At 49.2% G+C, this 27,585-nt stretch overlaps 1 protein-coding gene across 1 annotated transcript in view; it reads left to right on the forward strand.

Moving 5' to 3' along the window:
- The window catches only part of SLIT1 (slit guidance ligand 1), a 174,114-nt gene that overhangs the window by 10,001 nt on the left and 136,528 nt on the right, over nucleotides 1-27,585 (forward strand). The window contains exons 2-4 of the mRNA XM_007187428.3: nucleotides 11,003-11,074; nucleotides 13,332-13,403; nucleotides 19,088-19,159. Coding sequence (XP_007187490.1) covers nucleotides 11,003-11,074; nucleotides 13,332-13,403; nucleotides 19,088-19,159 — 216 coding nt within the window. The remainder of the gene's footprint in view (nucleotides 1-11,002; nucleotides 11,075-13,331; nucleotides 13,404-19,087; nucleotides 19,160-27,585) is intronic.

Genomic DNA, 27,585 nt, shown 5'->3' on the forward strand with positions numbered 1-27,585 from the left:
TGCCTCTTTTGTTTGAATTACCAATAAACAACCATGTGAAAAAATGACCCTAGAGGTAGGAATAGGGGATGGTCACTCTGTTGAGTGTTCAGGCTGGAGAGACAGTTGAGAGGGTGTCCTGGGGAAGTAATGGGACCCACGAGGGCAGTGGGACAGAGACATCACTGGGAATAAAACTCTCCCGGGAAGCTGGTATAAAATGCAGATTCCCAGGCCCATTCTAGAGTTGCTGAGTCAGCAGGTCTTTGGCAAAGGCCATTCAGGTGATTCAGACGTGGGAGGTGCCCAGGACACAATCTGAGGAACACTGCTTGGTGCTGGGGTTTCCTGGTGAAGAAAGTATGTCCTTTGAAGACGCAGGAGGACTGCCTTTGGCTTCCACCCACATTAAGCGGGCAGCAGGAAGGGAGGGCCACCAGGGAGGAGCTGGGGGAGGGGCAGGAGGAGCTCCCGTCCACAGAGAAGCCTTGGAGCCTTGGCCCAACGTTTGTGGATTCCAACCTGGGTGATGCAGTTACTGCTAAAGCCAAAGGAGGCGTCTGGGGATGGTGGGGGGAGGGTTAACAGTGTGGAGAGCAGCCAGTCTGTCTGAGGATGAGGGCCAAGGAACGCTTCGGGAACTGCGATTGGGGGGTCACTGGCAAAGCTGGGCAGAACGGTTTCCTGGGAGAAGTGGAAGGCGGAAGCAGATGGTTGGGAGCGAGTAGGTGGTGAGGAAGTTTGCGGGAGGAGAGAACAAGCACGGGAGCTCCAAGGGGAGCCGCTCAGAGATTGTTTGCAGAGGGGCAGGTGGACTGGAGTCCCACTCGGGGGAGAGGGGGTGGGAGACGACTGGGGAAAAGAGGAGCCAGAGCCCTGGGTGGGTTGGGGAGGGGAGGACCTATGACAGGTCAAAGAGCAGAGATGGAGAGCATCAAGGAGGGAGTTGTGATGGTGTTGGTGGTCACCATTCAGAGCCCTTACTTTGTGCCCAGGCTCTGAGCCAGATGCTTTACCCACGTCCACTCTTTCACTCCTCATAACAGTCCTGGGAGGAAGGCATTACAGTACTCCCTCAGGTCCCTGAGGGATTGGTTCCAGGACATCCACCCACCCAGCACCAAATAAGGTTCCAAAATTCCCAATGCTCAAGTCCCTTATATAAAATGGCGTACTATTTGCGTATAACCTACTCACATCCTCTCCTATACTTTAAATAATCTCTAGATTACTTGTAATACCTAATAAGAGGTAAATACTATATAAATAGTTATAAATACAGTGTAAATGATATGCAAATAGTTGCCAGAGCAGGGCAAATTCAAGTTTTGCTTTTTGGAACTTTATGGAAGTTTTTTTTTTGTGTGTGGAATATTTTCGATCTACGGTTGGTTGAATCTGTGGCGGTGGAACCCCCAGATAAGGGGGATAAGAGTCTACTGCACTTACCCCTGCTTTGTAGATGAGGAGAAGATAAGAGAGGTGGAACCATCTGCCCTGGGTTAAACAGCCAGCTGGTAAGTGTTGCTCTGTCTCGAGGCTCTGAGATGTGTTTCTGTTAAAATTTTTTTTTATATAAATTTATTTATTTTATTTATTTATTATTTTTGGCTGCGTTGGGTCTTTGTTGCTGCGTGCAGGCTTTCTCTAGTTGTGGCGAGTGGGGGCTACTCTTCGTTGCGGCGCGCGGGCATCTCATTGCGGTGGCTTCTCTTGTTGCGGAGCATGGGCTCTAGGCGCGCGGGCTTTAGTAATTGTGGCTCGTGGGCTCTAGAGTGCAGGCTCAGTAGTTGTGGCACAGGGGCTTAGTTGCTCCGCGGCATGTGGGATCTTCCCGGACCAGGGCTCGAACCTGTGTCCCCTGCACTGGCAGGCGGATTCTTTTTTTAATTTAATTAATTAATTAATTTTTATTTTTGTCTGTGTCGGGTCTTCGTTTCTGTGCGAGGGCTTTCTCTAGTTGCGGCAAGCGGGGGCCACTCTTCATTGTGGTGCGTGGGCCTCTCACTATCGCGGCCTCTCTTGTTGCGGAGCACGGGCTCCAGATGCGCAGGCTCAGTAGTTGTGGCTCACGGGCCTAGTTGCTCCGCGGCATGTGGGATCCTCCCAGACCAGGGCTCGAACCCGTGTCCCCTGCATTGGCAGGCAGACTCTCAACCACTGAGCCACCAGGGAAGCCCCCAGCAAGTTCACTTCTGGGTATATACCCTAAAGAATTGAAATCAGTGTCTCAAAGATATTTGTACACTCATGTTCATAGCTGGATTATTCACGATAGCTAAAGGGTGGAAGCAACCCAAGTGTCCATTGATGGATGAATGGATAAACAAAACTTGTAGACATGCAATGGAATATTATTCAGCCTTAAAAAGGAAGGAAATTCTGACACATGCTATACCATGGATGAACCTTGAGGACATTGTGAAATAAGCCAGTCCCCTTATCTGAGGTACCCAGAGTAGTCAAATTCGTAGAAACAGAAAGTAGAATGGTGGTTACCAGGGGCTGTGGGAGGGAGGAATGGGAAGTTACTGTTTAACAGGTACAGAGTTTCAGTTTTGCAGAATGAAAAAGTTCTGGAGATCTGTTGTACAACAATGTGAATGTACTTAACACTACTGAGCTGTGCACTTAAAAACGGTTAAAATGGTAAATTTTGTTATGTGTATTTTATAGAAATTAAAAATTAAAAAAAAAAAAAGACCTGGGCCCTGGAGTCAGACGTGCTAGGGTTCAAGTCTTGCCTTTTCAACCTACTTACTAGCTGGCTGATCTTGAGCCGGTTACTTAAATTCTTTATGCCTCAGTTTCCTCATCTGTAAATCAAGACTGATAGCAAACCTTTGAGCCAGGTGGTATTATGAGGCTTAAATGAGCTGGCCTGGCTGTGATAGTATAGCTATTGCTAGTACTCAAGCCAAGGAAACAAGATGGGAGCCCAGGAGCCCGGGCAGAGCAGGATCTGTAGGAAATCTGCTGTGGTGTGAGGCCCCTGACTACTCATCCCTGGGGCTTCTTGATTCATCACACGGTGGAGGGTGGCCCCAGCCCTGGGGTTGGTGCCGGGCCTGTGGGCTCTGCTGAAGGGGTGGAGGAGCCTCTGGATCCTGACCTACTGAGTCTTGAGGAAGGCTTGGGGCTGATGGGAGGACGCGCCGGCCTCGGCTGCGTGGGCAGGATAGTTCAGCTTATATTTAGTGAGCAACTACTGTGTGCCAGGCACCCTCACAGGTGCTGGCTTACAGATGTGGCCTCTGCCTCTCACAGCCTGGCAGGGGAGACTGGCCTTTAAGGCCAGTCATATATATTTTTTTATTTTATAATTTTTTAAAAAAAATTATTTATTTATTTATTTTTGGCTGCGTTGGGTCTTCGTTGCTGGCCATGGGCTTTCTCTAGTTGTGGTGAGCGGGGGCTACTCTTTGTCATGGTGCGCGGACTTCTCATTTTGTGGAGCACAGGCTCGAGGCACGTGGGCTCAGTAGTTGCGGCGCACGGGCTTAGTTGCTCTGGGACATGTGGGATCTTCCTGGACCAGGGCTCGAACCCGTGTCCCCTGCATTGGCAGGCGGATTCTTAACCACTGCGCCCCCAGGGAAGTCCCCAAAGGGCCTCATATTAAACGCACTTCCAAATCGAAATGCCAGCTCTGGAGGAGGAGCTGGGTGAACAGCTGTGGCGAGGGTGGTTTAGAGGAGGGGACATTTAAATTGAGGCCTGAAGGATGTTGGGAGTAAGCCAGCGGTGGGTGTTGGTGAGCAGGAGGAGGGGGGCAGCACTGGCAAAGACCCTGAGGCAGAAGAGCTGGTTGTTGAAAGTGGAGGAGCAGCGTGGCTGAAGCCCTGGGGGCTGGTATTTTCCGAACAAGGGGACTGAGGAAAAATCAGTCTTTTCACCTGTGGGCTATGGAATAGTTGTTGGTAAAACAGCAGTGTCCTCTCTGTGTGAAGCTTTCCTTGGCTGATGTCCATTTGGGGAGAGCATTTCTTAATTAGCGTGGGTTTTTTTTTTTTTTTTTTTTTGAGTCAGGGAACAGGGAAACATGGAAAACCCACCCAACCCAGTGCTATTTAGAATATGTCCGTTTTAATGCAAATTTATTCTTGCATTCAAGAAATACTTACTGAAACATCTATCAGGTAACAGGTGCCATGGACTACGTTAGGCCCTGGAGATACAGTAATGAGAAAAAACTGGCCACAGTCCGTGTCCTCAACGAGCTTATACATGGGGAGGGGTAGAGATATCAGTCAAGGAAGGTCCCAAATCCATATAAAATTGCCCCTGATTTGTGCTGCAGAGGAGAGGGTTAGAGTGCCCTGTGGGCCTGTGATAGGGAGGTTGGACCAATTGGAAGGAAAAGTTGGAGTGAGTTAGGCAAAGTGGAAGGAGGGAGCAGTGCAGGCAGAGAGAATGGCAAGTTCAGAGGCCCTGCCGCCAGAGGGAGCAAATCAGAACAGGGAGAGTGGGGCAGGCCACGTGGGGTTTGTGGTCGGTGTTAAGGAGAGTTTTGTCTTGATTCCAAGAGTGATGGGGGTTCATCGAAGGGCTTAAGTGGGGAGTGACACGATCAGATTTGCATCTTGAAAAGATCACTCTGGCTGTGGCCGGGAGAACAGATTGGAGGGGAGCCAGAGGGAAGGTGGGGAGCCCGGTTAGGTGGCTCTGGGCGCTCCATGCAGCCCGTCCACCTGCAGGTTGGGGTGTGGGCCCCTCTACCTCTGTCGGGCGGCAGCTGGGTAGGGACATTCTTCATTCCCTTGGTTCTCCTGTCTGACTTTGCAGACACTGAGTGCTGTGGATTTGGCCAGGGTAAGATTTCAAAGGACAGCGCTGAGGAATACAGCCCAGAGGCCAGTCTCATTCACAGTCAGAGTGTGCGTGTTTATTTTTTGGCGACCTGGCAGGTAGGGAATTTAGAGGGCAGCTGAGCCTCCCCATCATCATTGCAGGTTGGGGCCCTTGGGGAGGAACCAGCACCAGGAGCGGCTGCCCTCCCACCCAACCGTGAGAAATGCTTGTGAAGTGCGTGGAGCCCCCAGAGCACCCCAAGAGGGGCCCAGGGTGTTTATTCCTACAGCTTTAGGAAATCCAGTGGTTTCTTTCGGTTTATCACAAACACCCAGATGCTGGGGATCAGATTCTTGTTTCCTGAGAGGATTCAAGAAATCCTGGTGTGTTTTTGTTTTTTCCTCAGTAATTTTGCATCAGAGGATTTTCTCCCAAATCTTTCACCACCGAGGTTTTTTCTTTCAAGTTAGGACCACATAGGAATGGGTGGGAATCAGGGCCATTTGCCACTGGAGTGTATTTCCTCCTGGGGAGAAGGATGGATGCAGAGTCATCACTTTTGGAAGAGAGAGAACCGTCTCAGGGCATCTTCCCTGGGCCTCAGCATCCTGGGGCCTGCAGCCAGCTCCAGCCAGCTCCTTCCTGCTCAGCCTGGCACAGCCAGCCCAGCACCAGCCTGAGCTGAGCCTGGGACACCACCCTTCTAGTGGTGCTATGGTCCTTGAGGGAAACAAAACAACAGCAACAATAGTAGTAGTAAAAATAATTGCAGCAGGCAATATTGATATAGAGAGCATTTATGTATGCCAGGCACTGCTCTTGGTGCTTTAGAAATAGTTAAGTCATTTAAACCTCACCACGTCTCTAAGAGGTGGGTGTTATCATTATCTTCATTTTACAAATGGGGAAACTGAGGCACAGAGAAGTTAAACTTTGTGCCCAGGGTCACACAGCTAGTGATCGTAGAGTAGGAATTTGAAGCCAGATAGTCCGGCTCTAAAGCCCAAGCTCGGCTGGCTGGGGAGCTGCCCTGATATTGTTGTCTGGGCAGAGCACACGGTCTTATTATAGGGCCCCAGGATGTCTGTCTAAGTTGTTCCTCAGCTCTGTCCAAGGCATGATTGCTCAGGGTGAGGGGTGGGCTCGACAGAATCCAGCAACACGAGGCATCGTGATGAAGGGGAAAGAACCTGGATTCATGTTGGCCTGGGTGGGATTTGGTCCTGGCCCCACCGCTTATGAGCTGGGTGGCACTGGGCAAATTGCTTCACCAATCTCTGCCTCAGTTTCCTCATCAGCAAGATGGAGAGAACTTGACTCATCTCGTAGGCTACTGTGCAGGTGACATGAGATGAAGCATGCTTGGAGTTGGGCTCAGAGCCTGCACACAGCGGCGCCCAATAAAGAGAAGTGGTGGATGTTGGCCCTGGTGGCAAGAACCTCAGGGACCCCAGGGTAGCTCTGGATCCTGGCTTCTTCCTGAGAAACGAGGCCGGGAATTGCCCCAGAGGGCCCACCCCACTTGCCTGCTCTGGCTGCAGAGGTCTGAAGGTCACAGCAGCTTCTCTGGCTTTCCCAGGCGGCTTGCTGGGGAGGGGTCTCCATGGCGACACTCAAGGACCACCTGTTGGAGGAATCAGGCACCGGAGAAAAATGACCTCCTCGCCTCATTCCAGCAGCCTGTGCTGAGGGTTTTAGGGGAGCTGGCCGGGCCACCTCGAGGTTGGAAACTCGATCCTGGTGGGCTGCCCGGCTGAGGGGAGAGGGAGGGGACCGTGGAGGCCATTCTCTCAGCCTGAGTGGCGCTAATGACTCTTTAAGCTGCAGCCCCGGACCTGCGAACCCGATGAGAGCTGCCTCTGCCTCACAGGCTGCCTTCTCGAGGGCTGTCCCCTGAGAAGAGGCGCTTAGCTTAGCTCCGGGTTAGAGACCAAAGCTGATGGGGGAGGCTGGGGGGTGGGGGGGCTTGGGCTTCCATCGACATTCTCTCCTGGAAGCCACCAGCAGGGCCTCCCGAGAGAGGGGCTGTGTTTGCTCTGCTGTCTGTACCGTTGTCCTCCTGTGCCTGCCTGTCCCAGGTCTTCTCTTGAGTGGAGGTGGAGTGGGGTGCAGGAAGTGAGGGGGAGGGGTTGGAATCCACTGATGGCTAAGGAATGCGCTCCAGTGTCTGCCCAGTGGAGCCTGGTGCCAAGGGTGAGAAGAGAGGCAGGTAGATGAGAATGTCATCAGAAGTCCCTGCAAACTCCCCACCCCACCCTGCCCACCTGATGGGAATTCCATCCTCAGGGATTCCTGAGTTCCATTTGGGCCCTGCCTTGTTCAGACAAGTCTTGACGTCTGTCTTTGCCTCAGTTTTGCCATCTGTGAATTGAATAATTATTTTAGTCAATTGCCTGATGAACCATGGTGGCCATGAGAAGGAGTGAGTGAATGATTGTAAAATTCAAGATTTCTCATGACCTTTGACTGAGTAATTCCGTTTCTAGGAATGTATTCCTCCCAAATGCCCACTGAGCTTTATGCGGTTTTATTTATAATTGAACAATACCAGAGCAGCTCAGATGTTCCAGTGACAGAGAATCAGGGCATGCCCAGTAACTTGATATATCCAACGGAAGGGATCCTTTATGCCAGTCAAGATCGTAAATGGAGAACGAGCAGGGAATGACATTGCAGAAGGCGTGCACGCCGTTTATGTCTCATTCACTCTTTTTTTTTTTTATAAATTTGTTTATTAATTGATTGATTTTTTTGGGTGTGTTGGGTCTTCGTTTCTGTGCGAGGGCTTTCTCTAGTTGTGGCGAGCGGGGGCCACTTTTCATCGTGGTGCGCGGACCTCTCACTATCGCGGCCTCTCTTGTTGCGGAGCACGGGCTCCAGACGCGCAGGCTCGGTAGTTGTGGCTCACGGGCCTAGTTGCTCCGCGGCATGTGGGATTTTCCCGGACCAGGGCTCGAACCCGTGTCCCCTGCATCGGCAGGCAGATTCTCAACCACTGCGCCACCAGGGAAGCCCCTCATTCACTCTTGTATCTTCAGAACCTTGCAAAATGCTTTGCAAATAGCAAGTCTTCAGTAAATATTTGTCATATTATCTCCACGCGATAAAACTTATATCCAAAGGTAACAGGCTTGAGAGAAAATATTCCAGAATATTAAGAGGGGGTTCTTTCTGGGTGATGAGCTAATGTGAGATTTTTCTTTATTCTTAAGGTAATTGAAAAAATTCAATAATGTACATATATTACTCGTATTTTTCAGCACAATAACTTGCCTATTTTGTTGACTTTAAAAATACAGATGTCTCTTAAAAAATTTCAAACAATGCAGAAAAGTATGAAAAGGAACCTGAAGTCACCTCAAGTCCTACCACTCAGTGGTTACAGGCATTCACATGCAGTGAACAGCCCCCAGCGAACTCGTTCTATGCATATACCTCTACTGATAACGCCTGTGAGTTTTTACATAAGTGGGCTCGGGGCATACAAGCTGTCTTGAAACCCTTTTCCCAGGGGCTGTATCAGGGACATCTTCCCTTGTCAATACAAAGGGATCTGTACTGTTTTAAATGGCTGCATGGCATTCAGTTTCACAGATGTACTGAAACTTAACTAAGCATGGCTCTGTCGACGTCCATTTAAGTTTAATATTTTTGCTTTTGTAATCAATGCTGACATATATTATAATCAAAAACATAAAACCGGGACTTCCCTGGTGGTCCAGTGGTAAAGAATCTGCCTTCCAGTGCAGGGGACGTGGGTTTGATCCCCGGTTGGGGAACTAGGATCCCACATGCCGCGGGGCAGCTGAGCTGGCTTGCCACCCCTACTGAGCTTGCACACCTCAACGAGAGAGCCACGTGCCGCAAACTGCAGAGCCTATGCGCTCTGCAACCTGCGGCCCACAACTAGAGAAGAGAAAACCCGCATGCCACAACTCGAGAGAAGCCTGTGCACTGCAACGAAAGATCCCGCATGCCTCAACGAAGATCCGGCCTGCCTCAACTAAGACCTGACACAGCCAAAAATGAATAAAATAAATAAATAAATAATAAATCTTTTTTAAAAACCCCATAAAAACACCCCAAATTCCTTGTGGTTTTGGGTTCAGGGATGAAAGTTTGAGCAGGATAGCCCAGAGGGAACCGCCTGCTTGTGGAGGGAACCAGTTTTCAGGGCTTTGAGATGACATTCTCCTTGTTTGAAGTGAGGTCGTGTGGCAGGAGGAGCAGCAAAGAGAGACTCAGAGGTGGCTGTTCCAGGGAAGAATATTTAGTCCAACAAAAAAGGCCTTTACATTGAAAAGAGCCCATCTCACTTGGAGAAGGCATCCTCCCGGCATTTAGGGCGGGAAGGGGCTCAGGCTGGTGCTCTCACCAATGGCCCCGTTACCTTGGAGAGGCCTCAAACCCCTCAGAGAGATCCTGTTAGAAAAGAGCTGAGGAACAGGGAATGAGTTTTTCCAGCTGCTCCCCAGGATCAGGAGCCAGGCCCAGGGGAAGGATAGAGAGAGTGATGAGTTGAATAAATTATCAGCTTGTCAACTTGGGGAGAGAGCCTGTCCTGGTGGAAGAAGCCCGGGCCCTAGGATCAGACGGCTACGGATCCCTGCTCTGTCCTTGACCAGGTGGTGACCTCGGGAAGACCTCTTTGAGACACTTTTTCCTCATCTGTAAGATGGGCTCGATAACTACCTTCCAGCGTCTTGTAAGGATGTAGGCAAAGCCCAGTTCCCAGAGTGTGTGGAAACCAATAACATTTTGTTCTTAGTGGAAGCAGCTCTAGAACATCACACTTCTGAAACACTGTTAGGAAAGGGAACTTGCTGTTTTTCAAAGTAGCTTGGACTTGGGTTGGGATGGCGGAAACACCTGGAACCTTTGACCAAAGTTGGTAAATGAGGAGACTGGGCTGCAGGTAGAGCGTGTGAGTGTCTGTGTGCGTGGATGTGCACACGTAAGCACAGTTATTGCTAAGCGTACGTGGGACCGCGATGATGGTGAGGAAGAGGAGGGGGCGGGGTGGCTGTGAACGCGGGGCCGCACAGGAAGCCAGCTTAGATGTGGAGGTGACAGCTGGGTTTGGAGCTGGGCCGGAGTGAGATTCCGCTGTGTGTGGCTCAGTGGAAGAACTTTCTGGGGAGTGGAGTGCCTGACCCCTGGAGTGGCCTGCCTTTCCAAGGCTGGGCCAGCTCCCTGTGAAGAGGAGTGGCCAGCAGAGGCTGAGTGACCTTTCCCGGGAGGCTGGGTGGGAGGGGGCGGGAGGTGGGGGTTCATGTCCAAGGTGCCCAGGGCATGACTGGAAGGGCCGAGGGAGGAGCACGTGGTCTTGGGAGGGAGCAAGGACCGGAGGCCCTGGTGGTGTGAGGGGACGAGTCACCGCGGGGCTCGGCCTCCCTTCCTGGGCCCTGCCTTCCTGTCCCCGCTGCAGGACTGGCCTCATGGCAGCTCCTGCCCGGAGGCCTCACTGGTTCCCTGTCTTTCCTCTGCTTCCTTTCTCAGGCCCTCTGGCTTGGACCCACCTTCCCCCAACCCTGCTTCCTACGGCTCCCAGCCCTCCAGACACTCCGGGTTTTCTCCTTCCCTGGAATGTCCGTTGCATCCCTCTTGCTGCGGATCTGCCTTGTCTCTTGGACCTCAGCTTGAGTCCCACTTCCTCAGTCCCCTTAAATGGCATGGCCCTCCCTGCTCTCTCCTGCTTGGAATCTGGACAGCTTGTGGGAACCAGTGCCACCAGATGATGGCATCAGTATCCCCAAGGGGCCCCTTTCTAAGTGCAGGCCATGCTCTTTGCTTGTTTATGCCTCATGTTACTCCTATGAGGTAGGCAGTTATTATCCCTATTTTATAGATGAGGAAACTGAGGCTCAGCAAGGATTCTACCTGAAGAACCTCTCTAATTGGCTAGTTCCTAAATTCTTTCCTGTGTGAATGTCTTGTCTCTCCAACGAGACTGAGCTCTTTCAGGGCAAAAGCTACGTTTTGGGGTTCCACAGCACTCCCAGCAGTGAGTCCGTGCCCTGTGCGTTCCTGTTGGTTGAACATCTGCTGCAAAGAGGTCCCGGCTTGTTAGGACGACACAGACTTGGGGGTCCCGGGGCTTGGCTGGGAAGCACCCAGCCCCGTTGGTGAGATGGTTGACTTAAGCCGCGTGGAGAGGGAGCTCAGAGCTGAGCCCTGGCCTGGGGGCCACCCTGGGCAGCTCACCATCTCCTTCTCTCCTTTCCTCCCCCAGGGAACTCAACGGCAACAAAATCACTCGGATCCATAAGAATGACTTTGCGGGACTCAAGCAGCTGCGGGTGCTGTGAGTATGGCATGCTGCTGCCGCTTGTAACCTTTCTCCTGCCCCCTCCCCTCAGCGGTGGTCTCACGGCAGAGCCCTGGCTGTGGGTCATAGGGCTGTAGGCCAGCTGGGCCCCTCCCCTGCGCAGTCAGTCTTGGGATGCCATGAGCAGGTGGGTGGAGGTGTGCTAAGTCCTGACCCAGAGTGGCCACTGCCTCCCATATGGCTGAGAAAATTGGGCGTGGAGTGGGCACCAGTAGTCACTGCCTGGCCGGACCTGGGCAGATGGGGCTGCCTTGTCCATTGGCTGGCTCCTGGGGTGAAGGAAGACCAGGTCTGCTCAGGCTGCCGTAACAAAAGACCAGAGACTGGGTGGCTTAAACAAGAGAAATTAATTTTCTCACAGTTCTGGAGGCTAGAAGTCTAAGATCAGGGTGCGATCAGGGTTGGTTTGCGGGAGGCCTCTGTTCCTGGCCACCTTCTCGCTGTGTCCTCATGTGGCCTTTCCTCTGTGTGTGCACACAGAGAGATCTCTGGTGTCTCTTCTTCTCACAAGGCCACCAGTCCTATCAGATTAGGGCCCCATCCTTACGACCTCATTTAGCCTTAATTACGTACCTTATCTCCAAACACAGTCACATTGGGGGTAAGAACTTCAGTGTATGAATTTTGGGGCGGGGGGGGGATGACCCAATTCAGTCTATAACAGTCTCCGCAGCTCTTTTGAACTTGTGCCCCAGAAAGACTTCCCAGCAAGGCCACAGACCCCCTGAGTTGAGGAGGAAGTGACTGGGAGCAGTTGAAGACAGAGGTGACTCCCCTCAGGTGCCTGACAGTGGCCGACATTGGAGGTGGCAGGCACGACTTTGTCGGGGTGGCCACCAGCCAGCGAAGGAGTCGTCCACGGCACCTGCCTTGTCAGGCTGGGCAGGGGTGAGGAGCAAGGGGAAGGGGTGGATCCCTTCACCCGCTCCTGCTCTGTTGATCTTGGGGTACAGAGACACCCCTACATGCGTGCATTCTGATGTGAGGGTGTCAGCCCACAGACTCAGGTGTGCAGGGAAGAAGGGCATTTTAAAATTTTCTCTGCATCAGTTTCGACTTTGAGCCCACATCCCACCTGGCTGGCAGGAAATTCATTAGCAGACAGTCATAGGATCCCTCATTCCCTACTCCCAGGGTAATGCAGGGGTCCTGGGGCATCAGTTCTTTCAGAACTATTGAGTTTGCAGCTCGGAAGGTCTTTGGAGGAGCTGGTGACCCTGTGGTTGATCCTCTCTGGTACTGTAACTGTCAGTCGCTGGGGAAGGGGTCTCTGCTTCTCCAGAACCACTGACTTCGGAACCCTTGCCAGGCTCCAGGAATCTCTCCTGAGTCTGGCGAAGCCCTCCCTCCTGCCTGGTGTTACCCTTCCCCCCACCTCCCCGCACGCCATCCAGCATAAGCTCCTCAACAGCACAGCGTTTTTGGAAACAAAGCAGAGGAAGAGAAGTGTCTGGTGGCGGCTTCTGCCCCCTGCCCAGCCCCAAACTTCATTTGAGGCCCTTGCGGGAGCACATAAGCCACCTGCTTGAGAGTAGGGAGGGGAAAACACGGGAGAAAGACATACTTGATGAGTTCAAAAATTACCACGCAGCAAGTGATCTGCCAGTGAAGAGTGCTGCCCTGCCAGCTGGATGTTCTGGGTTTCAGGGCGCGTTGGTGGTAAGGAGGGGCAGAGTCCCCCAGAGCCAGGTGGTTCAGTTGGCAGCAGATGTGGCCAGGCGGAGCGGGGGAGCAGGCAGCAGGGGTGTTGTCTGCCAACCGCAGAGTGTGTTTGCCGCACGTGTGGGCTGGGCCCAGTTGGTACATGCTCTTCTCCCCCCGCTACTGGCCGATCTCCCCTGCTCTGCCCCCGGACACGTGCCCTCTGGGCCGGAGAAGGGCACGTGCGCCTGCAGCACAGAGCCAGCCCCCGCTGCCTGGGTGCGGGCTTCCCCGAGCGTGCCTTTGGAGCGATGGCCTGGTGCTCTGGTGCCCCGTGGCCTTCTGCCATGCAGGCAGCTTCAGAGGGTCAGCATGGGGTAGGGCTGGAAGCACATCTTGCTGCTGCAGCTGGGTGTGTTTAAGAGCCTGTGTCGGGAATTTGCAAAGCTGTGAGGAAGTTTTGTTGGCTCAGGCCATGGCTCGGATCTGTGTGTGGCTCGGGCATTGCTCCTGTTTCACTCCCTTGTGCCAGCTCTTTCTAGGAGTCCTTGTCCACCGTCCCGGAGCTGTTCTTGTCTCTTTCCTTCCCCAGGCAGCTGATGGAGAACCAGATTGGCGTGGTGGAACGCGGGGCTTTCGACGACATGAAGGAGCTGGAGCGGCTGTGAGTATCTGTGGGCACAGGCTCAGGAGGGCGGTGGGGGCTGCCGCCGAGTGGACTCGAGAGGCTGAGCCTGGTGGCAGGAGGGGGTGCTCAGGCACGGGACTGCACGCCCAGCCTGCCTCCCGCCTGCCAATGGGGGCCAGGGGCAGCTGTAGCCGTGGAAGGGGTCGCAGCGTCATCGTGAGATGATGGCAAAGACAGCTGGAGGTGTCCTCACTGCGTATTCTAAACCCAGCTATCGTGGTTGTTTTTCCCTGAGAACGCATCATGGCAAAAAATCCACACAGTACAGAGGAAGTGAAATTTATTCCTATAATCTTATGCTCCAGGCATAACCACTGTTACTGATTTGTGTGGCTTTAAAGGAAGCACTAGTGTGCCCGGGGGACCAACCGCAGGGAAGCCCTTAGGAGCAGTGTCTTGGGTGCTTGAGGCCACAACACAGAACTGAAGGTGTTGTTTTCTGATTTGCATCATTTGTTCCTTAGGGGGCTTTTGAGTTTGAAAATAGGTCTTGATCAGTTTTTGGCCAGATTTCAGATTGGCAATAATGAAAAAAAAAAAACAAAAAGAATGTAGTATGGGTGAGGTGGGTGATGGCCACTCACATTCATGGTGGTCACCGGCCTCATTTTTCTGCTTTGGTTTGGCTGTAGGTGTCAAGAGTTCTAAAGTTCCTGCCTTTTGAACCGGGAAGTCCATTTGATTTTTTTTTTTTTAATAATATTCTTTTTTTTTTTTTTTTAAACCCCACATTTTTTTTTTTTTTTTTTGGCTGTGTTGGGTCTTCGTTTCTGTGTGAGGGCTTTCTCTAGTTGTGGCAAGCGGGGGCCACTCTTCATCGCAGTGCGCGGGCCTCTCACTATCGCGGCCTCTCTTGTTGCGGAGCACAGGCTCCAGACGCGCAGGCTCAGTAGTTGTGGCTCACGGGCCCAGTTGCTCCGCGGCATGTGGGATCCTCCCAGACCAGGGCTCGAACCCGTGTCCCCTGCATTGGCAGGCAGATTCTCAACCACTGCGCCACCAGGGAAGCCCCAAAAGTCCATTTGATTTTAAGGAAATAATCAGAGACATGGCTAAAAATTTATATATCAGGATCTTCATTGCACATTATTTAAATACAACAAAAAAAATTGGAAACACCCATTCTGGTGGAGATATAAGATATAAAATCACATTTTTGAAGAACTATTAAGGCCATAGGAATGTGTCTACAATATCACATTAAGTGGAAAAGGCAGGAAGTACATTTATACTAGGCAGGATTTTAATAAATGAAAGGCAGGATTTTATTTACACATTTACATTTGTGTAAATAAAATCAACTTGTATATGTACAGAATACAGGAGGAAGAAAATAATTGAGACTATTAACTCTCATCACCTTGAGTGGTGGGATAACAGTTAACTTTATTCTTTATGCTTTTCTTTTTCTGTGGATTTTTTTCCAATGAGTTTGTGATGATAATTATAGCTATTATTGATTGCCTTACTCTATGCCAGGCACCAAGATAAGTGCTTTGTCCTCCAATATCTCATTTAATCCTTAAAACAACACTGTGGTCAGTGGTATCTTACAGATAAGAAGAGGAGGTGCACAGAAGTTAAGGCACTTGCCTTATGAGGTGATTATTAAATGGTTAAGTGCAGAAATGGGGATTAGAACCCGGATCATTTTGCCTCCAGAGCCCAAGCTCTTAATGGCTGTAACCTAATACCTTACTTTTCTCTTTTACTTCAAAGAAAATAAGGTATTAAATAAATGGAAAGAATATGGTTGTCTCATTGCCTTCCTGCTGCCTGGAGAAAAACCAAGCTGAACTTTTCCTCATCCAGGCCTAAAATGGAGCCATAAGGAGCCCAAAGCTAGAACAGATAATTCATCCTGTGTTAGTTTTCTTTAAAAGGCTCAGAACAAAATACGCGTTCATGACCTGGTTATGAGGGGCTGATTTGGTCCCAACCCATTCTGGCTCCAGCTCCGGGGCTGCCATGCCCTGGGGAAGGAGAAAAGGTGGGAGGGAGTCTAGACATGACTGGTGGCCCATGTCACATCTGCTGCTGCCACCCAAGGCTGGGCAGGGTCCTTCTTTCTGAGTCATAAGGTGTCACTGCAGACTTTGTCCCTTCTGTCCCTTTCCAGTTCCTTTCTTCCGGGGTGGGTCACCAGCAACTGCGTGGTGGGCAGTTACTGGGGTGTGTGATTGCTCTGTCCCTGGGGATGTCCAGTGCTGGCCGTGGATGGCCCTCTCCTCTGACTTGTCAGAGACCAGTGGTGGATCAGTTAATCATAAAAGTTGGTTAAAGTGGAGAGTCATAAAACCCATACATACTCTAAACATTTCATTTTATGTTAAAATGTATAATGTGCATTTATTGACCTTCCCCGCGCCCGTTTTTGTTTTTGTTTTTTTTGGCCAAGGTCTTACTTTTTAGTGTGAAATGCTGATTGGAGTTCTGTATTATTTTCCTCGCCTAAACCACACACATATACCCTGCTCACGATTTTTGGTTTTGGTTTCTTTAAGGTGGAATGAGATTCTTAGAAGGCCCTTGGAAGCAATCTGGCAGGAGAATTCTGAATTTCTTTTATGACTCCCCTGCTGCCCAGTCTTTTACTTAATTCAACAACTCTTTAATTAACAACTTTCATTTTATTGCCTCTTACCAAGGCATTCAACCAGTTTTCGTAGAGATGACTCTCTCTTTTCACGCTAGGATTGATATTCCGTTCATTTAGGTAATTGTCAGTTCAATTATATAATTATAAGTACCTCTGGCATAAACAGGCTTGGGAACAGACATGATTGGTTCTTGTGCGCAGTTACAGACTCAAGCGCAGAAGCAGAAGTGTGCGGTGCTGCCGGCCGTGAGGACTGGTGGGTCACAGGCATTGGTTGTCTGATGTTGCGGGGCGGGGCGCTCGGTCACCCTGGGCCGGCTGAGGGTGACCGTGTAACGTGGAGGCTGCCGAGGTGGGAGCCGGGGAAAGGCAGGCTTCAGAACCCACCTCTCCCGCTCGGTGGTGACTTGGGTGAGCCACTCACCTCTGGGTATCCCAGTCTCTCAGCTATCAAGGAGACAGCTCAGCGAAGTCTACAAACATATTCTGAGAACTGAGAGCCCAGCCACGTGGTGAGATGGTGGTGGTCAAACCGTCCCCCTGGTGTTGTTTCTGGGAGGAGACGGGAGGGTTATGTGCATGACTGTGATGCTTCGTACTCAAGAGAGAGAAACCCACCTTTTCATTCTGCTTTCCCTCTGATGGTGAGGTAATGCCTATAACGCATTTATTCTGCTGCCTGGCACAGAGTAAGGCTAGTTGGGACTCACTACTATTGTCGTTATTCTTAGCTTCCTGTAGGTCCCTCACCACGCTGGGTCCTTCCTTTGAATTTCTACTTTAAACTAGCTATTGAATCCCTTCTCCTCTTAAGTATTTTTCAGAAATTAAAGCCAGAAAAATGAGAAGGTCTTGGGGGAAAACAAAACAAAACAAAACCCAATGATTTCCAGGCAGTGTAAATACAGGATTAATTTATTAGACGAGGTTAAGGAACTTGGAGCGATCTGATGTCTACTCCTGTTGCTTTAAGGATTACATCGGTGGTCCCTTTTTTTCCGAGGCAGTGATGTGTTTCCCTAGGAGCCTGCCCTTTAGAGTAAACTTCTTCCAGCTTGTCTAAAATTGCAACCCTGATTGTACCGTGTTAGAAAATGGTACCTTTCTCACATATCAGATGAAAAGTGACCTCCTAGGAGGTAACCACAGACCAGTTACTACTGGCCACATCGAATTATATTTCTTCCTCCCTCCCAGCAAAAGAAAGCTTTTGTCCAGTTGGTTTATCATCCTCTAGAACTGTTAAAGGAGATGGTTGTGAGAAATTCAAAGTAGACGGTAGGGCTTCCCTGGTGGCGCAGTGGTTAAGAATCCGCCTGCCAATGCAGGGCACACGGGTTCGAGCCCTGGTCCGGGAAGATCCCACATGCCGCGGAGCAACTAGGCCTGTGAGCCACAACTACTGAGCCTACGCTCTAGAGCCCGCAAGCCACAACTACTGAGCCCACGTGTCACAACTACTAAAGCCTGTGTGCCTAGAGCCCGTGCTCCACAAGAGAAGCCACCTCAACGAGAAGCCCGCGCACTGCAACGAAGAGTAGCCCCCGCTCGCTGTAACCAGAGAAAAGTCCGCGCGTAGCAACGAAGACCCGACACAGCCAAAAATAAAGAAATAAAAAAATAAAAAAAATGTATACAGTAGACTGGAGGGCAGGGGCTGCATTTTACGCTAGTGCTTCTCCAACCTTGACGTGCACCCAGATCACTTGGGGACCTGGTTGAGATGCAGATCCTGAGTCCACAGATCTGGGGTAGCCTGGGATAGTGCAGCTCTTACCACCTCCCTGGTGATGTCCCTGCAGGTGGTCCATGGGCACAGTGTGATTACCAAGGTTCCATACTTTATAGGTGTCACTGCCCCCCCACCCCAGTTGGGCTGGAGTGCTACACTCCAGTGTCAGAGAATTGGTTGCCTAAGGAGGCAAGATGAGTCTGGTTAAACTTCACTGCCTTCCTGGGACAAGTCTGAGTCCTTTCTGCATTGTCTTTTCAGGCCACATTCCAGAACCAGACTTCTCACTCCTGCCTGTGTCTATAATACTGAATAGTTGTCTGTCCACCAATAGAGGAATTGGGAGGGTGGCATGAATTGGGAGATTAGGTTTGACATAAATACACCACCAGGTGTAAAATAGATAGCTAGTGGGAACCTGTGGTATAGCACAGGGAGCTCAGCTCAGTGCTCTGTGACGACCTAGAGGGGTGGGATGGGGGAGGGCAGTGAGGTCCAAGAGGGAGGAGATATAGGTATACATATAGCTGATTCACTTCATTGTACCGCAGAAACTAACACAACATTGTAAAGCAATTATACTCCAATAAAAAAAAAATTTTTAAAAATGATGGACATACTAAAAATAAAATGATTAAAAGTGTCATCCTCTGTTGTTTGGCATGGAAAGACATCACAAATTGTTGTGTGAGGAAAATGCAGGTGGCCGAATGCTTTTTCTTCTATTATTTGCGGCTTTTAAAAATATTAAGCATGCATTTTCATAAATAAAAAAATCAATAAATGTATTTTCATTCTGAAAAAAGACCTAAAGCAGACAATAAAAAAGTTGAGTCACCATTGAGCCAAATGTGGATGAAAGCAATAAAGAATCAGAACCCCGTGGCCAGTCCTATCCCAGTAGGGTGTATCTCACTTTTCAAGGGTAGTCAGGTATCCAGCTCACAAACTGAGATAATATTTGAATCAGTGCCTGATTAATTACACAGGGCCTTGCAAATGTAAAGTGATGATGATGATGGGTGTGGGAGGGCATAACGGAAGGAAAGAGGCTCTGTTTACTGACCGCCCACTACATGTCAGGTCCTTGGTTGAGGGGCTTTCAGAGATGTTCTATTCTTGTCCTCCCCAAGGGTTGGATGGCGGAATTCCCACTTTATAGATGAAGAAACGGAGGCTCAGAGAAGGGGATTCTCTGGGGTTACACAGTGACATGTTAGGATTTGAGCCCTGGGCCCTCTGACTCTGAATCCAGTGCTTTCTGAAAAGTCCCTTGGATTTCCCGGACAGCTTGGCCAGTTCCAACTCCTCCTCTCTTCTCTTTTTTAGACGACTCAACCGGAACCAGCTGTACGCATTACCAGAACTGCTGTTCCAGAATAACCAGGCTCTGTCGAGGCTGTGAGTGACGCTTCATGGAAGAAAGCTCTCTCTGTGGTCTTATCCCTCACCCGGTTGAGGGGGCAGTGTGTGGTCAGTGGGGCCTGGACTTTCCCATGACCATGACCCCTATGCTCCTCACCTGGCAGGCATCATTCAGGGCATCAAAGGCCGTCTTACTGTAGGAAGGTGCTTTGCAGGGCCTTTCTTCATGGCAAGCACTTGACAGAATTGGCAGTCTATCCAATTCTGTGTGCTGCCCCTGACAGTGTGGTATGGGAATGTTCTCGGGGTGGGCAAGCTTGTCAGCCATGATGGCAGACTTTATGGGGAGGACCGTACTCATGCATCTCTCGCTGCCTTTGGTAACCTGCCTTGGGTGGAATATTCATTCACATAAGCCCTTCTTGGATCTGTTTCTGTTTTCAACTCAGAGTACTGAGGTCTGTGAGCTTATTAACCATGGCATAGAGTCATACTTGTATTTGCTGTAAATGTACTTCTTTCAAGTTTAAAAGGTAGTGGCCAATTCTGCTGCTCCGTGATTTACAAGATACGTCTGTAATTGTTCTCGTGTACATTTCATTTTGTGGGATCTTGGGTAGGACAGGACCTTAGAGGTTACCTAAGGACTCTCTTCTGCAGCTCCTTAGCGTATGTATGGTCTTTTAATCTTTGCTTGGCTACTTCTAGTGATGGGGAGTTCACCACCTCCTTGGGCAACCAATTCCATTGTTGGACAGAACTGCATATTAGAAACATTTTCTTAACTTTGAGCCCTAAATCTGCTTTCTAATAATTTATGATTTTTCTAGCTTTGCTTTCTGTAAGTACCTAGAACAACCATGTACAGTACTCTTGTTCAATTTTTGAAGGGCTGTCAGGTTTTTGAATTTTGAGTTGGGAGGTTTAGTCGTCATTAACAACCTGAAAAACCATTGGTTGGGACCTTCTGCGTGCCCAGCAAAGCGCGGTGTGAGATGCTGAGGCTGCTGGTTCTTCCTAAAGAAGCGTATAGGACGCCTCCTAGGCGGAGGTGCAGGTGAGTCTGGAGGTGCAGTGGGTGGTGCAGGTAGGACTGAAGGGTGGGGGCTGGGTGGGAGTCAGCACCATGGGGCTACCTGAGTGCTGAGAGGCGTGCTTGTGGAGTCTGGAGCTTGATCTCCTCCCCTCTGATTAAACATGGCTAGTTCTTTCCACCTCTGTCATGATTGCCACCTCTTGATAAGCCCAGTGGTCTGCAGGCAGCTCCAGAATTTCTCATTGATCCTGCCTTCCAGTTTTTGTCCTTAGGGCGGAGCTCTAATTTTCAGTTTGTCCAAATGGTCTCTCCAGTCTCTTCCTGTTTCCTCCTCCTGGCCTGGAGGCCTCTCCCTAGAAATGGAGATGATCGCTCAGTGATGATCCCTTCTGCTGGTCTTTGCTACCCTTGGGCTCGTGCTGGGCCTTCTCTGTCAGTCCCCCTACAACTGGTAGGTTGGCCCTTTGGTGCCAGGCACACACAGTGAGTGCCTTACTTTTCTTCCTGATTGCTGAAGGCTCAAGACCCTTCCTAGCAGGTGCAGCCACCCTAACATCCCTTTAACCTGTGGGCCAGCGCTGGTCCACAAGGTCCGTGCTGTTAGTGTCCCATGCTGGCAGCTGGCTTTGTCCTGACTTGGCCCCAGCAGCTGCTGTTTTCTCCGCCCTGTCTTTTCTCGGAGCTGGCTCTTGCAGCGGTTATCACAGCTCTGCCTCTCTGCAAAAATTCATCCTGAACATTTTTTCTCTTGATCTCCTTCTGTACTTTTCTTTTTCCTTCTCTTAAGCCCTCTTAGCCTTTCAAGCTTTGGCCCCCACTCTTCAAGCATTATTTGCCTGCTTGGGTTCCCCTCCCTTCAGCATATTGATGCCCTTCACCATCCAGGGTTTGGAACATGTGCCTAGTTGCTGTTAAGCTCTGGGCACTGCTTTGATCCTCCTTCATTTATTTTATTTAAAAAAAATTTAAAATTTGTTTTTAAATTTCAGCTTTACTAAGGTATAATTGACAAATAAAATTGAAATATACTTAAAGTGTACACTGTGATGATTTGATATACATACACATTGTGAAAGGATCCCCTGCCACGTTCATTAACATATCCATCACCTCGCATATTTATTTTCTTTTTTTTGACACATTTAAGTTCCGCTCTCTTAGCAAATTTCAATTATATTAAGAATGTGTTATCAACAATAGTCATCATGTTATATGTTAGATTATACTCTGTTACCAACCTCTCTATTTCCCCATCCCACAGCCTCTGGCAACCACTTTTCTACTGTCTGTTTCTATGAGTTTGACTTTTTTTTAGATTCCTCATATAAGTGATAACATGCAGTGTTTGTCTTTGTCTGGCTTATTTCACTTAACATAATCCTTCAGGGTCCACCCATGTTGTCACAAATGGCAGGATTTCCTTCTTTCTCATGGCTGAATTATATTCCACTGTGTATTTTATATATATATTTATATATAATATATAATATATAAATATATATAGTATATACAATATATATAATATAATATATTATATATATTAATATATATAATATATTATATTATATATATATATTTCACATCTTCTTTATCCATTCTTCTGCTGATGGACACATAGGTTGTTTCCATCTATCCCTCATTTATTTTAAAATATCCAAGACCCTGTCGTGTGAATCTAAATCCACAAACCTCCCGGCTTTTGCTTGCAGTCACCTCCAGCCCTATTCACAGTTTGAGGGGCCAGCATCTTTTGCCATAACCTCCACCAGCTCGTGGGGCTGAAGGGGAGAGGACAGCTCTGCAGGGGTCTCTCTCTCCCTCCAGCACTTGAGTCTACCTTTCATCAGGGGCATCAGTGCCCTGCATGTCCCTGGGCGCCCTCCTGAGAGCGGTGATACCGTGTGGCCAGTGTGGCTGCCTTCTTGGCCGGTGTCTGGGGAGCCAGGATCCCTAGTGGAATGCGAGGTAGCGCAGGGGAGTAGGAAGTCAAGGGTCAGATAGTCCTGGGTTTTCATGGTGTAACTCAGGTGCAGTTTTTCTTACCTGTGCACAGTTAGGCTCTCCTGAGGCTGAACCGAGATTGAGCACGGACAGTATCCAGGACAGCCTGCAGCAGACGTTGCTTGTGTCCCTGACGTGCGGGTGAGTGAAGGGCCCTGCAGTGGAGCTGGTCCTCCTGTGCACGCTGTCTCGTCTGACTCCTTTGACCCTGCGGGGCAGACAGTGTCTCTGGTTTTACTGCTGATGAACGTCAAGGTTGGAGAGGTGAAGCGACCTCCACAGGGTCAGTAATGAAGCCCCTTTGGACTCCCTGCCCAGTGCTCTTCATGGCTTTATATATATATATTTTTTTTTTATTTTTCACATGAGAGCATGGTTTCTTTTATTTATTTATTTTTGGCTATGTTGAGTCTTCGTTTCTGTGCGAGGGCTTTCTCTAGTTGCGGCAAGCGGGGGCCACTCTTCATCGCGGTGCGCGGGCCTCTCACTATCGCGGCCTCTCTTGTTGCGGAGCACAGGCTCCAGACGCGCAGGCTCAGTAGTTGTGGCTCACGGGCCCAGTTACTCCGCTGCATGTGGGATCCTCCCACACCAGGGCTCGAACCCGTGTCCCCTGCATTGGCAGGCAGACTCTCAACCACTGCGCCACCAGGGAAGCCCATGGCTTTATATTTTAAGAGGAGTCCTGGAGAAAAGGACTTCTGCGCTTTAATGAATATTAAATACCCAGATCCTATAGCCAAAGGCTGGCACAAGGAGCTCTATTCAAGGAGTGGAAGAGCGATTGAAGGGGACAGGAGTCTGCCTGACTCCTGCTCCTGGCACCCTATGGGGCTGGGATCCAGGGCAGGCAGTAGCCTCCAGAAACGTTGGATGTTTTCACCCCGGTGGCCCAGGGCTGGCTGCCTTGGGGACAGGGCCAGTCATCAGTCATCAGAGGGACTTCTAGAGGAAGGACCCCCCCCACCCTGCCCCCGATGGAAGGGTTGGTTGCCCTTTGGCTCCAAGGGCAAAGGAGTATTTCTAGGCTCTATAGCCAGAACCTTTCTCTAACACTTACTGCCTTTTCTTCCCAGGCATCTGGTCCCTAACTCTAAGCCGTTCCTTATCCAGGAGCATAGCTGGGTCTGGGTGAAGGGAGACTATTTTCTTTAGCGCTCCTCTTTTTTTTTTTTTTTCTTAACGATTAAAGAAAATTGAAGTATCAATATAGTTGATTTACAATGTTGTGTTAATTTCTACTTTATAGCAAAGCGATTCAGTTATATATATACACACACACACACACACACACACACACACACACACACACACGCACACGCATTCTTTTTCATGTTCTTTTCCATTATGGTTTATCACAGGATATTGAATATAGAAGGTCCTGTTGTTTATCTATTTTATATATAGTAGTGTGCATATATTAATCCCCAAATCCTAGTTTATCTCTCCTCCTACCCCTTGCTCTCCCCTTTGGTAACCATAAGTTTGTTCTCTATTTGTCTGTGAGTCTATTTCTGTTTTGTAAATAAGTTCATTTATATCATTTTTTTTAGATTCCACGTGTAAGTGATATGATAGGATATTTGTCTTTCTTCATCTGACCTCACTTAATATGATAGTCTCTAGGTCCATCCATGTTGTTGCAAATGGCATTATTTCATTCTTTTTTATGGCTGAGTAATATTCCGTTGTGTTTGTGTCTGTGTGTGTGTGTGTGTGTGTGTGTATACCACATCTTTATCCATTCATCTGTTGATGGACATTTAGGTTGCTTCCATGTCTTAGCTATTGTAAATAGTGCTGCTATGAACATTGGAGTGCACGTATCTTTTGGAATTAGCATTTTCTCTGGATATATGCCAAGGAGTGGGATTGCTGGATCATATGGTAACTCTATTTTTAGGTTTTTAAGGAACCCCTGTACTGTTCTCCATAGTGACTGCACCAATTTATATTCCCACCAACAGTGTAGGAAGGCTCCTTTTTCTCCACACCCTCTCCAGTATTTATTATTTGTAGACTTTTTAATGACGGCTGTTCTAACTGGTGTGAAGTGATACTTCGTTGTAGTTTTGATTTGCATTTCTCTAATATTAGCGATATTGAGCATCTTTTCATGTGCCTTTTGGCCATCTGTATGTCTTCTTTGGAGAAATGTCTATTTAGGTCTTCTGCCCATTTTTTGATCGGGTGTTTTGTTTTTTTGATATTAAGCTGTATGAACTGTTTGTATATTTTGGAAGTTAATCTCTTTCAGTAGCATCGTTTGCAAATATTTTCTCCCAGTCCGTAGGTTGTCTTTTTGATTCCTCTTGTTATTTCTTAAGCCCACCTCTACGCATAGGAGTGCAAGCTGATGGGACTTTGGGGAGGACTCCTGTGCAGCACGCCCCACTTATATCAGCCTAGAACTTGAATTCATGACCAGGGGCAGTACTTCCTGATGCCTCTCCAGTTCAGGTCATCTCAAAAAGGGCACATTCTGGGGGGAGATGATTAAATAAACCTTTTTATTGATCTGGTTGTTTGTCCCGGTTGTCTGGGCCCTGAATTTTTCACCTTGGTGATAGTTATAGGGAAGGGTACAGGAGCAAGTGCTTAAAGACTTATTTGCTAATATTCTTTGCCTTCCCTCCACCCCCAATCCATTGACCTGAGCATCTGGCATTCCAGAACATCTCTCGTAACTCTCCCAGTGGTCTGGCTGAGGAGCACTCCGGCACTCCTGGTTCCAAAAACAGGACCCCTGCAGGCTGGTGAGGTGGGGTGGGCTGGGTAGTGTAAAGGCAAAAGCAGCAGACTCACGGGCTCCCATGACAGGAAGTGAGGCACAGCTGGGACCAAGGGTGTGAGGGATGTTTCTAGTTCTTTCTGATTGTCTACCTTGTTGTCCCACTCCTCCCTGCAAACCAGTGTCTTGGGTTTACCAGCAACATCTCAGTTCCACCATGACTTTGGTTGGCCACCGTGCTCACTCCCCTCCTACTTCCTGTGACCTTGGAGCTCAGATCTCCTCGAGTCTCCAGTCCCAGCCCAGATTTCTGGGGAAGGATTCTGGTTGGCCCATCCTTGGTCAGGAGTTCACTCCTGGGCCAAGGAGCTGTGCTGGCGGCTGTGGGGCCTCCTGGTGCAGTCACACTCTGGGGTTCACCCTCAGGAGGAGGGTAAGAGAGGATGCAGGGCTTGGCGTTTCTGGCCTCTCATCTGTTGACCTTTCTTCTGCTTTGAGGGATCCGTTACTAATACTTTCCACCTGGAGCAAATCATGGATTTTTTTTTTTTTTTTTTTTTTTTCACCAGAGGCCATATGTTAAATCAGCATGAAAACAAGTTTGAGAGAGACCAAATGTGCAGGGTAAGGTGTGGTCACAAAGCACATCAGGTGGTGTGGGCCATGTTTCAACTGATTTTTTCTGTGTAGCTTCGGCAGTTGAAATCCTCTTGCTGGTTATTCCTCACCAATATTTCTCCACGTGTTGGGTTAGTCCATTTCTTTCCACGTTTGGGACCTGTGGCCCAGAGAGGCGATTTGGCCTGGACCACAGAGCAGTTTGGTAATAGGGTTGGAATTAGACACCAGGCCTTCAAGGGACCATAAGAAGTCTGAAAATGGGCTTAAACCTTGACCTAGAAATCTCACGTTTGGGGATTGACCCTAAAATCAATAAAATATGACCACAAACATGTTCATTGCAGCATAATTTAGAATGTTGAAATATAGAATATTGAAAACTATATAGAACAACTGAAATGTCCAACCTTGGGGGAATGGTTAAGTAAATTTTGGTATATACACTTTATGGAATATTTATATTATCATCAAAAATGGCCTTTATGAAAGACGTAAAGTAACACAGATAAATGTTTGTGATATCAAAGCCAGGATGCAAAATTGTTTTGACAATATGGTCACTAAACAAATCACTCTAAAGCATGCACAGGAAAATGACTACAAAATGCCAACAGGGGTTATCTCTGGGTGACTTTTTCTTTTTTGTATTTCCCAGGTGCTTGATAAAAAGAGTGTAATATTTTTATGGTAGGAGACCTTGCAGTTTTTATATGCACTGGAAAACCTCTGTTGTCTGAGTTAAAGTGAACACTAGATAAATGATGTTGGGCCACTTCCTTGAACCCCGTTGAGCCCGTTTGTTCTTCTATCAGATAAAGATAATAATGTCTGCCTCACAGCCTTTCGTGGGGATTCAAGAGAAGTGTAACTCCCTCTCAGGTCAGGTGGTCAGGTGTAAGCTCTGTAGCACATAGTAGATGCTCAGGAAATCAGTGAATTTTCCCTTTTACAGATGAAGAAATTCAAGCTCAGAGGATTTGTGACCTGCTCAAGGGGTTGAGGCGAATTTGAACCCTGTTCTTTCTGATGCTAAAGTTCATCCTTCCATATCATCCACCCCCTCCCACCCATCCACCCTCTGCCCACCTCCTACACCCATCTACCTATCATCTACCCACCACCCAGCCAGCCTCCCTCTCATCTGTGCTCCCATTTACCCGTCTACCAACCCATCAATCAATCTGCCCATCCCTCCATCCTCCATCTTGCCACTGGTCCTCCCATCTAACACCCTCCTACCCACCTATCCATCTGCCTGCCCCTCCAGTCTTTTACTCATTTGCCCACCAAGCCCACCCATTCACCCTCCACTTAGGCATCTGCCAACATACCCATAAACCTACCATACACCCATCTATCCCCCCACGCCTCACCCACCCTCCCTTCTCCTCCCCTCACCACATCCAACTCCCCTCTCACCTTCCATCTGCCTGCCCATCCACCCACGCACCCACTCACCCAACATTTACAGAGGGCCTCCTATGAGCCAGGCACTGTGGTTGGTGCTGAGAACACTTGATGGCTGTATAAGACGGCTAGATGGGGCACTGTCTCTGCAGGAGGTGAGGATTTATCACTAGTGCTCTTTGAAAGCAGTCTGTGTCCTCTGACCTACCAACAGTTTGGAGTTGGTGGGGGGAGATGATTGACTGGCTGGACCCGTATCTCCTGCCTGGGGTGGTTATATCCTGGTGGCAGGTGACCTGGGTTGAAGATCAGCTTCATCACCTGATAGCCACCCATGAGAGGGTGTGGAGATGTTGTTTTGCAGATGCACATAGGGGTTATGGTTAGGGTTAGAGGGACAAATTTGAACCTGCCTCCTTCTCTTATAGCAGCAAAACCGAGGCTTCACCCACATTTGGGTGGGGAGCACCGTGAGTGTCACCCGCCTGTGCTCTGTCCTCCCAGATTTGGGGAGGAGTCTCTCCCGCTGCCTTGCAATCCCTCCTCTTGCTGGTTGCATTCCCTTCCTCGTCCAGAAGCCGCTTCTGGAAACCCAGTTCCTCTGGGTTTCTTTTTAGCCTTGAAACCAATATGTGCCCTGACAAGATTGACCTTTTGTGTCTCTGC

Source organism: Balaenoptera acutorostrata, chromosome 16, assembly GCF_949987535.1.
Source record: "Balaenoptera acutorostrata chromosome 16, mBalAcu1.1, whole genome shotgun sequence".
NCBI classification, from domain to species: domain Eukaryota; kingdom Metazoa; phylum Chordata; class Mammalia; order Artiodactyla; family Balaenopteridae; genus Balaenoptera; species Balaenoptera acutorostrata.